General features: G+C 43.3%; 1 protein-coding gene across 2 annotated transcripts; it reads left to right on the forward strand.

The window, feature by feature from the left end:
• On the forward strand, positions 1-11,870 carry dap (death-associated protein). Of its 2 annotated transcripts, XM_068582276.1 has the most exons (5): positions 1-177; positions 1,189-1,303; positions 6,887-6,929; positions 8,576-8,646; positions 8,742-9,373. In XM_068582276.1, the coding sequence occupies exons 1-5, from the start codon at positions 123-125 to the stop codon at positions 8,800-8,802; spliced, it is 345 nt and encodes a 114-aa protein (XP_068438377.1). In that variant the 5' UTR covers positions 1-122; the 3' UTR covers positions 8,803-9,373. The 2 variants fall into 2 exon arrangements, with proteins under 2 accessions (XP_068438377.1, XP_068438378.1); XM_068582277.1 differs by lacking the exons at positions 8,576-8,646; positions 8,742-9,373 and adding an exon at positions 10,005-11,870.
• Positions 11,871-13,124: the final 1,254 nt, after the last annotated feature.

Genomic DNA, 13,124 nt, shown 5'->3' on the forward strand with positions numbered 1-13,124 from the left:
AAAAAGCCACGTTGACGTTCCAGAGTGAAGTGTAGTCCACATTTTGAGGCAGAATAAAGCAGGAATTGTGTAAGTCAGACGCTCCGGATTCTTCTCGCCGCAGACCGCAGATCAGTGCAGACATGTCATCGCCGCCGAAGCAGGACGTGAACATCAAAGGAGGACATCTCCCTGCAGGTAAAGCTTATTGTGCTGCTGATGTGTTTCTAATGAAAAGCTTCCTTTTAACCTACAGGCCTCTGTTTCTGCAGTGTCTCGAACCAGAAAAGCCCATAATGATGACCAATACTCATCGCAATCACTGCACTCGTAGACGCCAAGGAGCGACAACGTGATTAGCACGCAGCCTAATCTGTCGTATTTCTCCATTTCTTCACGTTTCGTTACTTCCTGGTTGGCGTGAGCTCTTGCAAGTTGCAACATAATCAAACCTGGTGTTATTGTAGCGATCGGCAATCTGTTCGCCGTGCTCTACTAACGTACCGAGGTTTAGTGTTGTTTGCACACAGGCGTGTGGGTCGTAGGCTGCGGTCTGTGGACGTGGACGTGGAGCAGCAGTTAAGGTGTACGTGGACATGAGCAGGACGGGGCCTCCGCGGCTGCAGGACTGTTAGCGCAGTGAGATAACTAATGGCCCTTTGCACCCGACCTGCGATGCGCAGGAGGTCCCTCGCGCACGTGACTCGGCCTGCAACAAGCGTGCAGGTGTATCGATGTAGGGAGGACTATTGGTAATATCGATCATACAACCAGCCCCTCTGCATTGAGGTCAGAGGTCACAGTCAGCAGCAGAACAGCTGTCCTGCAGCTGCTCACAATTTTCAAGCCTTGCTCTGATACACTTTGGCGGGATGGCTTCCATTGACTCTCTAACTTTGGTCTTTAAGTTGAGGGTGAGACTTCAAACTCACTATGTTAACCGTGCTACTTAATGTTTGATAGGTCTGTGAACGATTTACCTTGAATGAAGTTAATTATGAAGTGGGGGTCTTTAACGGTTCTATGACCACTAAAATGCAAAGTATTAACTATCCAACCACATTATGGCTTGAAATGATTGTCTTTATAGCAATGTAGTTGCACTATTTTGATTAGCTGTTTTATGTATTGATCGTTTGTGGACTCTACTTATTGTTTCAGTTCATCTGGTAAACAGTGCGCATGTGTGTCCCTCGGTGTGTGTTGCAGTAAAAGCAGGAGGTATGAGGATAGTGCAGAAGCACCAGCCGGCAGCTGCTGCTCCAGATCCCCCACAGAAAGATGAGGATGAGGAGGTGGACGAGGAGGAGTACGTCAGCAGCAGGTAACACATCCACACAGTCACGGAACAAAAATAATGAAATAAATCCACCCAGTCATGCAAGGAAAAACTGCAGAGATTAAGCAATAAATACACGTTGTGAAGCTCACAGTGGCCGTACCATTTCTGGTTAAAGAGTCAATCAAATGACTGAAAAGAGTCACACAAAGATCACAAAGAGACACGAAACGACTACAGAGAGGGACAAAAGGACCACAAAGAGAGACAACATAGCCACAAAAACAGAAAAAATGACCCCAAAGAGAGCTAAAGGGACATGAAACAACTTCAAACTAAATGGCTGCATCCCTTACAGCTGTTATATGTGTCTTGGAGTCCAGGTGTCTTGCCCTTATGTTGGAGAGGTGGGGGTGGGCACCTTGTCATCGGTGTCCAGGGGCACATTGTGTCGTAATCCTTTTATGCACACTGTACAGCCACACACACAAGCAGCCACATGCATTTACTGCGAAGGTAAAACTGGTTCAGTAGTCTCTGCAGTTCGACTGAGTCTGACTCAGTGGTGATTTGTATGTTGTAAATTACAGTCGCACACAAACACGCACCCTGCAAATTGTCAACTTGGCAATTTAGCCACTTCCACTTTTCTATCAGGCTCTGCTGTGGGCAGTTTTGCAGCAGACTCATTGGGTGCTGTTGCCAGCTAATTTGGTGAACATCATAATTACTGCATAATTACAGCATTAACTTAAGCAGCCCATTCAGCAGTCACTATTGTTTGTTCTAAGCAGCCTTGGTTTGCATGTTTTACATCACCCCGGTGCTATGTACGTGTGGCAATAATTGCGTTTTTCATACAAGCATCTTTTTGTTTTTGCTGCTTGAATGCGTCATTTCTACTGAGGTCACTCCGTTCTGCAGGGCGGTGCTAACTTTTGCTTTTTTTCACTGTAATGGTGTGTGTGTGTGTGTGTGTGTGTGTGTGTGTGTGTGTGTGTGTGTGTGTGTGTGTGTGTGTGTGTGTGTGGACAACTTCACTGTCACTTTTGGAGGGTTTGAAATGGATTGGTCAACTTTTTGTAGACGTGGACATACAGCAGGCTGCACACTTGGCCGGCTCAAAATATGATTAAAGTATGCAAGCTTGGCTTTTACTTCACACGATTAAAGTTTATTTAGTTTAGTAACTGGATCACCTCAGGGTCAGGGTGTGCCACCATTCCAGCCTGTGATTGGTCAGTGACTATTCATTTATAGAGACTTTTGTTTGACAGTCTAAAACCCCCAAAAATATATTTAGTTGACAATATTATGAAACAGAAAAACCTCACGCACGGAAAAAGATGAAAGGGGGGAATGTTTTGTATTTTTCTTTTAAATAATACATAATTTTCAGTCAATCAACCTATTTAATTCAGCTCTAAATTCAATAAATACTTTATTCTTTGCTCAATTATAAAAGGTAATCATCCTGAGGGCAGTGGCCGTGTTACCAAAGAGTCTGCAAAGAAATGACTGCCTACTGCTTTTTGTGATTCTATTCTTCCTTGCATTGCAGTCTTACTTAGTGATTAATGTGTTATAATATGTTGCACTGCCACTAAATGTCTGCTTTTTAAATCCAATATGGGATTTTAGTGGGTTTAAATATCTTTGACACTTTCCCCATGTGTGTTTGAACTGGCCAGTTGTCTCACCAGAGCCATAGAGGGTTTAATCGTTGCTGGAGTATTTATTCCTCCAAATGTGTCCTTGTAGGGCTTGTAGTCAAAGAACAGGAATCATTCATTGGGCTGTGAAAATATATTAGACAAATAGTGCATTTAATCACCGAGGAAAACAATTTCAGTCCTTTTTAGCTTGATAAACTCCTCTTGGCCTGACTGTGTAAATACAGGTTTACCGTCCGCCTGTGAAATGTTTATCTTGAACTAAAAAAATGACCTGTCAGCCCATCCTAAAAGAGAGGCTGAGTAACTGCACTCCATCAGTGAATGCAGTACGTGAAACTCACTCACACACACACACACACACAGACACACACACACACACACACACACACACACTCTGTCCGTCCCTGTTCGTGTCACGCTGATGGACGTCTAGCAGGTGGCTACTGGGTAAATTTCACATTAGCGGCATGCAGTGAAGCGTTGTAGTCAAGGGAACACCTGCCGTACCCAATCTAGCCGAGATGGACAGATGGGTCAAAGGGAGAGAGATAGGTGACCGGGATTATGGGGAGGATGAGAGGGTAGAATTATTATGGTATGGAAAGCGGGGGAGGCCACTCGTGGGGTTATGAAGATACGAAAGGGGAAAGGTTTTCCTCGGTGGCAGTCGTGGCTGGACAAGTCGGTAGGGGTGAGATGCAGGAAAATAAAGGGAGCATGAGCCAGAGCAAGCTGGTGACCCAGCAGAGTCTCCCTGCCCACGCACCCTCTGCTGAATGAGTTTTTCAAACGCATAAGGAATAAATCTACCCAACATCCAGGGAAACACATGTTTCATCCCCTGTGTGAAAAAATGGGATGTCACTGTGAGAGTTAGAGAAGCAGGAGAGAGGGAGGCGTAGAAAAGGAGGTGGACAGATGAGCAAATGTTCTTAACATATTGCTGCGTGCTTTTTAAAAGTCAACACGTGGTTTATGAACATCTACAATGTTGACCGTTAGCTTCATTTGTATATTTTTTTTAAACACACACGACATGAAAGGTGATCGTAGTCCTCATGTCGGTTGCACCGTCGCCTCGCCGACATGTTTTGGTTTGGATATGTTACAGAGCCTTGGAAAAAAGGAGCGGGCGGCGCTGTGCGCACGCTCGACTAAGTCGCTTGCACACATATACGGAATGTGGGAACTATCGTGAAATGTGCAGTAAGCTGACAGCTCATGGTGAAAAGTTGAGAGGAAAGAAATAGGGTGAGGGTAGGAAAGAAAAAGAAGAGGGGGAGGAGGGGGAGACAGGCAACAGGCATCAGTCTCTATGGCAACCACCACCTCGCCCACGGCAACAAACTTCCTGCTCTGCTGAAGCAAAAAGAGACGGGTGGGGTAGTGGCGGTGAGGTGTGGCTTTGAAGCTAAAGACAGGGAGGAAAACACTCTATCATTAATGTGCATTTCAGTCTTTGAATTATTAGCTTGGATTTACATTCTGGATCTACCGCTCCCTTTTTCTCTTTCGCTCTTCCTCCTCTCCATCTCTCTGACTCTAACTCGGCTGGCACAAAGCGACTCCTCCCAAAGATTCCTTGCAGCTCTCTACTGCCCCCTACAGGCTCCTTCTGTCTCTTCAAACCCTCACTTGTGGTTCATTCCCCTGCTTTGGGTTTCTTTTTTCATTTTAACGGATAAAACAGATTAAAATAGGTGTCAGTAGCGTATAATTTGTGTAGTATCCTCTAACTAGCAGTTAGATAAAAAGCTAATCATCTCATCTTGCTCATTGTCTGATTTAAATTTTGAAAAATGATGCTTGTTAGCTGTCTGTTCCTCTGACAGAGTTACACTCCTCACTGTCCGTCTCTAGCCTTCATGCTAAGTTTGTTGCTAACATGCTTCAAAATGCTAGGTTTCCTTCATTCCATCTCGCCCTTTGAAGTCAGTTTTCAATATTTCAGGATTTATCCTCAGATTGCACAGTTGAGATCAACGGTCAATAGATCACAGACATGTGACAACCCAGCATGAGGTGAATGTCGGCCCACGCTCTCTCAGCATGTCAACATGTATCCAACTTGAATTGAAAAAATTAAAGCTACTGTTCATATGAGCTGCATGTCCCTGCGGCACGGTGTAAAATGCCAAGTATCAAACGAAGATATTGGTAAACAGAATTTTCTACATTTGCGTTTCAGAAAAAAAAACAGTTTTACAAGGCTGTAGCAGCTGAGCGCTAATGAGCTAGCTTAGCGCTAGCTTAGAGCTCGACATACCTGTTTGACTACATGAGGGAAATCTGGTATCCTGTATTGCTCGAATGCCATTTTTCAGCTGACTTTAATGTGTGTAATGAAAGTAGATTAATCTGCTCTGGCACTTCTCCAGTTGTGTTTAAAATGAAAGGTTAAACCGACAGGTTCTCGCACATAAATGTACGTAATTAATCTCTTGTTAGCATTTTACATACTTGAGGTTTTTTTTTCTTCATCTGGCATTTGCCATATTGCACATTTATTCCCCCACTTGTTCCTCAGATAACCTTAAAATGTTTAAAACTCTACTGCCGAGCCAAACGTTAGCATCAAGCTAGCAACAGCATAAATTTGAACGAGGAACACTCGCGGCGCTATTATGCCATATAGTTAATTGACTTGCTAATGGAGAACCTCTCAACCCCACGATACTATGACAAGTAGCTAGTGAGGAAATGATCAGTGAAATTCAACATAGCCAAGCATTAATTTAATAGCAAGGTGTATACGCTCTCATTAAGATAAGTAGCAGAAGGCTACACCGTGCCAAGATGTTGATTGCAGAGAGGCAGGTTAGCCAGATGTCTTGAAAATCCATAACTATTAATTGATTGCAAATAAAAAAGTTGTGCATGGATCATAAAATAAATAAGGAAGTAGCAGATGTTTGAAATTTTGTTTCCTGAGTGCTTGGATTCTGTCTGCTGAGGCTGCAGTTTGTAGTTTGAACTTTTCATCTTTTCAACATATTTATGCTGTTAATGAGGGAGGCTGGAAGTTGGGCATGCTCGCCGCTACAGCTAATGTCTTTGAGCGGAGTTTTGAAGGTGGCTACCACAACTGTACTCTACTTTCTTTTGCCGTGGGGGTGACGACGCCGTAAAATTAGACGGCGCTCGTTTGTCATGTCAAGGTCGATACTTTCCTCGGGTTCCGCATTACTCCTCCTCATCTTTTTTCTCTGCCTCCATCCATTCCGTTTCTCTATGTCTGAGTGAGCGCTGGCCTCCCTCTCCCCTCCGTCTTTTCTCCTCTCCTGTAACAGTCTGTTATTATATAGGTATTTTGCTCCCCTGTCCTCCCTGCCCTCTCGCCTGTTCCACTCCCCTCCGTCTGCCCTGACCTGCCTTCACCCCCTCGTTCCTCCTCTTCTTCTTTTTCATCTCTACCTTTCCAAATCCTTTCCTTTATCATCATCCTCCTCTTTAACTCTCTTCTCCTGTCATAGCCTCAGCTTTCTCCCCCCTGCATCCCTTCCTCTTTCCTGTCATGCTTTCCATCCAGAAGCTCTGAGCCCCAGTGTTTAGCCAAGATGAATGGGAGCTATTTAGGCTGCTGGCAGGTCCATCCTGTGTGTGTGTGTGTGTGTGTGTGCATGTGTGTGTGTGTGTGTGTGCGTGTGTGTGTCTGTGTGTGTCTGTGTGTGTGTGTTGCCAGAGAGAGTAAGCCTGTGGATATTATGTGTTTTGACAACTTGGGGTTTACCCATTTTTGTACAGTGTCACTTTTGGAAGTTTAGATGTAGTCAACCTTATGTAAATGTGGCCATACAGCAGGACGTATCTATGGCCCGCTCCAAATATCAATACAATTACAAACACAATCAGCACAGAATAAAATGCTGGACACGCACTCTGCTTACTGAATTGTATGTTATGAATTTTCAATATAATATTCTCTCTCTTTTTTCTTTGTTCATCTTTTTAGTCCACCAAAGGCCCCCGTGATTGTGTCTGGAGTGGTGACAAAGGTAAGACACACACACACACACACACACACACACACACACAGACCACCAGTAGTGTTGAAATAGGCATGATAAGGTGGTTTATATCTGGGACATGAGCTCTGCAGGGAGAGAGGTGGAGGCTTATTGTGGAGACTGAACAGGAGAGAAAAGGAATCAAAAGGCACAACAGGAGGAAGAGGGGGATTAGAAAGTGTTGAGTACCAACAGAGAGAACATTTTACTAAAGTAAAGAAGGTTTACGATCAGCAATCAAGTTTGTCTATCAAAAGCTGTTGTTATATATGCAGGCCAGTAACTTGACCAGTGAAAAGTGTCATGAGTGTTATCATTTCCTTTCCTCCCAGCCTGAAGATGGAGAGAAAATATAGACACTTTTGGATTGAGACATTGTCTGTAAAATATATGATGTCCACGCTGCATTTAAATGACTATAATATATTTAATTATGTATATTGCAAATTCTTCATATAATGTTTATTCGGTTACCACTTAATAATGCAACATAATGCAGCTGAAAACCCCACAAATATATTAATGATACAAAAGCACTGAGCAACATTTGAATCAACACCTCTCTGAGCAATCCTCAACAGTCTCATTAAGACATGTGCTATGTGAAGCTTCAAAAGGGTCACATTGCGGTACAGGTGTTGCTTTAAATGTGACTGTGTGTGTCTGTGTCGGCTTGACCTGCCACTTTGAAAAGTAGGTCAAAGTCTGGGGAAGGACTTTGTGTGCGTGCGTGCGTGCGTGCGTGCGTGCGTGTATGTGTGTGTGTGTGCGCGTGTGTGTGTGCGTGTTTCACACCAGGCAGATTGTTTGCGGAAGATTGCAGCGATATCAGCAAGGTGGCAGGCACTCCATTTATCCCCCGATCCTCCTCTAGCCTTTCCATTCGCCCCCTATCACTGCCATCAAACCCTGAGGCTAGCACTGCACAAAGCCTCAGAAAAGCCTTTTAGGGGCTAAGTGAAACACTTCAGTGTGTGTGGAGTTGTGGCCTGCTGAGACTTTTTTATTATTGTTTTTTTTTTTTAAAGGAAGAAAACAAGACATTTTCCCCGCAGTATATTTGTCTCTTTGAAGGACAGAATTGGACTCTAAAGGTCTCAAAGGTGGGCATCTAATGCGAGACAGTTATTAGAGTCAATAGATGTATTCCTTCCTCCTGTCCAGAGTTGTGTTTTTTGGTTCAGACCACGTATCCTCCACCCTGCTGGGATCAGATACCATACCCCAACAAAAAAATCAGGGACAGGATATTTCAAAAAGAGAAATATCTGTTCATGCTGTTTTTTACGCTGACAGTTATATTCATGAAATCCACGTAGAAATCAATCGTTGAGGAGTACATCTTAGCTGGCAGCAAATTATGTATATGTTGGGTGAGGCAGTTTTATTTAAAAAAAAACACATCTTAGCAACCACACTCTCAAAATGCATGGAAATAAATAAATCATCTCCCATTGTTTTTTCACTTTCTTTTGCACGTCTTACAATGTAAGTTTGCAACATTATGTTAATGTAAACAACTCAACAAACGTAGAAATATATTTTCTTGAGCCACAAGGATGTAAAAATAATTACTTTAATTCTTACATTTTCAACAAGCCTGTTTTGTGGTTTTTATTTGTATTTGATTCAAGCAACAAAGTTGCAAGTACCACCACAGAAATGGGTCTTTAAGCTGTGTACTGACGAGTAAAAGAAAACGGAGGTAGGAAGCATGCCGTGCCAATCATCATGACTTCTGTTCACAGTTCGGTGCAATAATACAGTTAATTAGTTGCATTCCCTCCCATACCTCTGCAGTAGGACGGAGATAGAGGGAAGAGAAGCTTTGAGCTTCAGAAGAGAGAAGAAGGGCAATTGAAGGTCAAATCTATCCACATCTCATCCAGTTAGCTGTGGAATTGGCTTTAAATGAAAGAAGCACACACACACACACACACACACACTGTAAATGTTTTGTGCCAACCTAAACACACAAACACACACACATACACACACAGGAACACATGCAGGAGAACGAGTCCACAGCCTCGCATACAGTACAAAACCCACACAGAGGATTAGGGTCAAGCAAGGATGGTGTGGTACGAAAGTTCAGCTAGAGGTTCAGTCAGCCGGTGTTTGTGTTTGTAAAACGTTGATTAAATTGCTCATACAAATTCTTCAACGTTAATCCACTTAATCATGCAAGCTGCAGTGTAATAAACATTATCTGTTGTGATGTGAATGTGCGATGCATTTGCTATGATCATCCCCACTTGCGCTCATGTTTTACCCTCATAAATGGGACGTGGGTTAGAGAGAGGTACAGCATGAAAAATACAGGTAAACTAAGGTGAGGACGACAACCAGTGGAAATGAGCGAACAGGTGCAAGAAAGAAAACAAAACTTTGAGAAAGACGGATAAGAGCGCTGGCAGGTAAAGATAACAAGAGAAGGGAGGAATGGAGTCGGGGTTGTAGTAAGTCTCTGATTAATATTCAGCATTCCCATGTGAATGATCAAATTCCTGCTATGACCCGATTTAGAAGCGAGCGTCTGTTTATGGGGACTTTTCCTGGAATAAGAGATTGAGGTTGCAGAGCACATGAGCGGGGACAGATGAGTGCGCCATACTTTACCCTTCACTGTTGGGGATTTCCTCATTGTTATGATTATCAGAGGGAAAGGATTTAAAAATGAGGCATGAAGGGCTCGGAAACAAACTGCAGAACGTTGTATTACATACTGTACGTACGTTCACACCCTTATTGTACGCGTTCCTATTGTGTTTCCTGTTGTGTCCTTTGCAATGATTTTTTTCCTCCTCCTAATTATTGTAACTTCTACTACGCAACTAGATGCAGTACTTATTAAATCTGCAGTTTAATCATGACCCTCTTACTGGGAACAATCACGATCCGACTGTTTAATAGCTATCTTTTGTTTTATGGGTATTTGCAACAGGTGTGACGCAGCACAGCTAATGCGCGCTATCGTCTGAAAGTTTTTGCTTACGCCTGTGTGCGATGCCGTTCGTGCTTATGCACTTAAAGACTTTTGACTGACTGTGTTTTGTTCAGGGCGATAAGGACTTCACCCCCGCAGCCGCCCAGGTGGCTCATCAGAAGCCCCAGCCTGGTGTCCCCAAGCTGCCCGCCTCTCATCAAATCAACCAGCACATCCACCAGCCCCGCAAGTGAGCAAGGCAGCGAGCTACAATGGCTACGCTTCCTCCGCCAGCCGGCCTTCCCCATGGAACGAATAGCATGAAGATGTTTCCCCAGCAGGCACAGATCTCCTCTAATTAATCAGTGGGTTTTTTTTTTTTTTTTGGTAAGCCTTTTGCATTACATATATGACAAATTTATCAGCAACAGACACCAGCCGTTGAAGAAGTCCCAATCTTTACACCCCTGCTGCTTTGCACTATTAGTTCTCCTCAAGAGAAATTGTCTTGACAGCTGTGCAGTCTTAAGGTGGTATGCATGGGCGGGTGGTCTTCTATAATTGCTAGCATCCTAGGATTAAACATTAATGAAGAAATATCAGATCTGGGTTTGTTGGGGAGGATGGGGGAACTTTCACCCCAGCGACGTGCCGACCATTACCACATCACACCAAACAGCCGTTCACAGCAACCTAGCAATCAGGCGAACGAGCCGACCGATCGCCTCAGCCTAAGCTCCAGCCTTCTACCTATGATAATCACACACCAAAAGAACCAATACAAAGAAATCATGAGGTTAACATTATCAAACCAAACCAAAAGGAACACAAGATACAGCTTCTCAAACGCAAAACGCAGTTTGATGTGCGGACCACTGAGACTGTTGCCAAATTACACGGCACAGCATGGACCAGAGAGGTAAAGTAGCTAATGACATGACTGCATTAACCAATTATCAGCCCGAACGCTGAGGTTGCTAGCAAGCTTGACAAGTATTTTTTAGCCATTTCAATATTCTAGATGCCCAATAGGGAGAGAAAACTGCCCACTTCTCTGTTATGCTGGTTGTCTTTACCTAAGTAGCTACTTGATGCATGCTGATAGTGTCGTGACTCAAGATGGACACGCTCATGGCTAACTCTTGTGTATCTTTTGGGCCTTAGCCAAGTCTATTCAGCCTTTGCTACAGTTTCCTCCTATGTCATTGTTCTTACCTTTTTATTAAATGGAGAGGAGTCTTACTGATCTCCTCTCTATTTTGCCCTGCCTTGTTGTAGCTGTCATAATGGCTATCCTTCCCTGGCAATGTTAATTTGAACGCAAACTCAACCTGCTTCACGGTAAAAGTATCCCATCAGTGCCTCATTGCTCAGGATTATTTTCTGTCTCATTTGACTCTCATGGATTTACATTTTATTTGCTTTGCACGCAGAGTCAACTGGAATGAAAATGTAATGAAATCTTAAGATGCTGTGAAGCAGTTGCATGATGCTTTGTGTTTGCATTAACAGGAGCCTGAACCTCACAATGCCGATCAAAGCATTGCGAAGGCTCAGAAGATAGGGAGGCTGGGCAAAAACATTCCAGATAAAAGTGTTTGAACAAATATGTCGACTGTGACAGTTTATCAGTGTTCAAGGATAATGCATTGATTTCTACTTGCCGAGATATCCGCAGGTGTAGAAATCTGTATCAGCAACCCAAAATATCAATACACACCGACACACACCACCCTTATCCTTAATCACCAATCCCCTTACACTCAAGTGTCATTTGTTGCAACACTAATGTTCAGGTTTCCAGGAAATAAATAAATAAATGTATCTTGCCAAGAAGGAATGATTTCCTATGTTAATTTAATACAAATTCAAAGACTTATTTTTAGGTTTTGTTTGTTCTTTTTCTTGAGTAAGTTGTTGAAATTGTATAAATCTTTAGCTATTGAGTGGACTTAGGTATTAGGTGTGGTTGTCATAGTAAATAAAGATATAGACTATCATCTGCCTTTTTTTATTTGAATGAAAATGAGGGATGACTTGATGAAAACTCGTCTGGAGGCTGGATTTGTAGAATTTGTCATGCAAAAATGATTTTCAAATCAGTGCTGGAGAAGGAGAACGACAGCTCTCGTGTTCAAAGTAGTCCTACTTGACTGATTGTGTCCTGCACCTTACCGAGAGTGTTTGAGCATCCCGTGGTAAATTAGCACCGTGCGCCGAGGGATTAAGGCTCAGGTGGTGTTTTGAAATGAAATAGAAGCATCTCTCCAAGAGCCGTCCACTGTTTCTCCCTCTCCCTCTCCCTCTCGCTCAGACAGCGTGCACCAGGTGTTAGTGCGTGTAATCCATCTTTACACAAGCATCTGCAACCAGGTGTTCTGTCAGTTTATGTTAGCCCAATAAACCAGCCAGCGCAGGCTTAGTTGGTACGAGCCTCTGTCAGCAGGCTGTAACACCCCATTAAAGCAGACACAATCTCCTTGACTCTCCATGGTTTTATATAGTTCTCTCAATGTGGCAGAACTCTCATCCCCTGCCATGCCGCATTAGACTGACTGGGAGAACTGAACCAGAGCGAGGCGCCGCTAAAAGTGCATTATACTATTATCCTCCCGTCAGGCATCTCTGGCTGTACGAGTACATGACGAAGGTACATTGGATCAAGATTTATTCCTAAATACTCAGAGATTGCATTCAAAAAGTATGTCAGGGTATAGCTAGTATAGCTAGTTAACAATAAGTCGGTATTTAGCACTTATTAGTGATTATTCAACTGTAAAACCCGTACAAACAAAGCTGTCTATCATGGTAATGGAGAAGTACTTTGGAATACCCATTAAGTTGAATTAAATTGTCTGTTTAAATTTGCCTTATTAATTGACGTCTATTAAACACCAAATAATGGGAATGCAGGTTCAGCTATTCACATATACGAAGCCTTTGTGGCGGCTTTGTTAAGCTGGTCGACCCTCTCATTGGAGAGTGGTCTGTATAACAGCAAACAATGACCCATGAGCAAGGCACTGCTTTTGTAGTGTGTTTTTTTTTCAGCCAAGGTTATAGTTTAAGGCACTTTACCCTCAGTACCAAGTCCTCATTTCGAGCCACTTTGTTAGCCCTGAGTATACACCAGCTGTTAGCCCGAGGACCTGAGGAACATTGAAACTGGCTTCAGCTAGTTGAGACTGGTCCTTTCTCTGACGATGCCACCTGAAAGCCTCCCACCAATGCTGCGGTTTACTCAGTCAACAGGC

This window comes from Clinocottus analis, unplaced genomic scaffold (assembly GCF_023055335.1).
Source record: "Clinocottus analis isolate CAN_PGR_092001 unplaced genomic scaffold, fCliAna1.0.p SCAF_18, whole genome shotgun sequence".
Lineage (NCBI taxonomy): Eukaryota > Metazoa > Chordata > Actinopteri > Perciformes > Cottidae > Clinocottus > Clinocottus analis.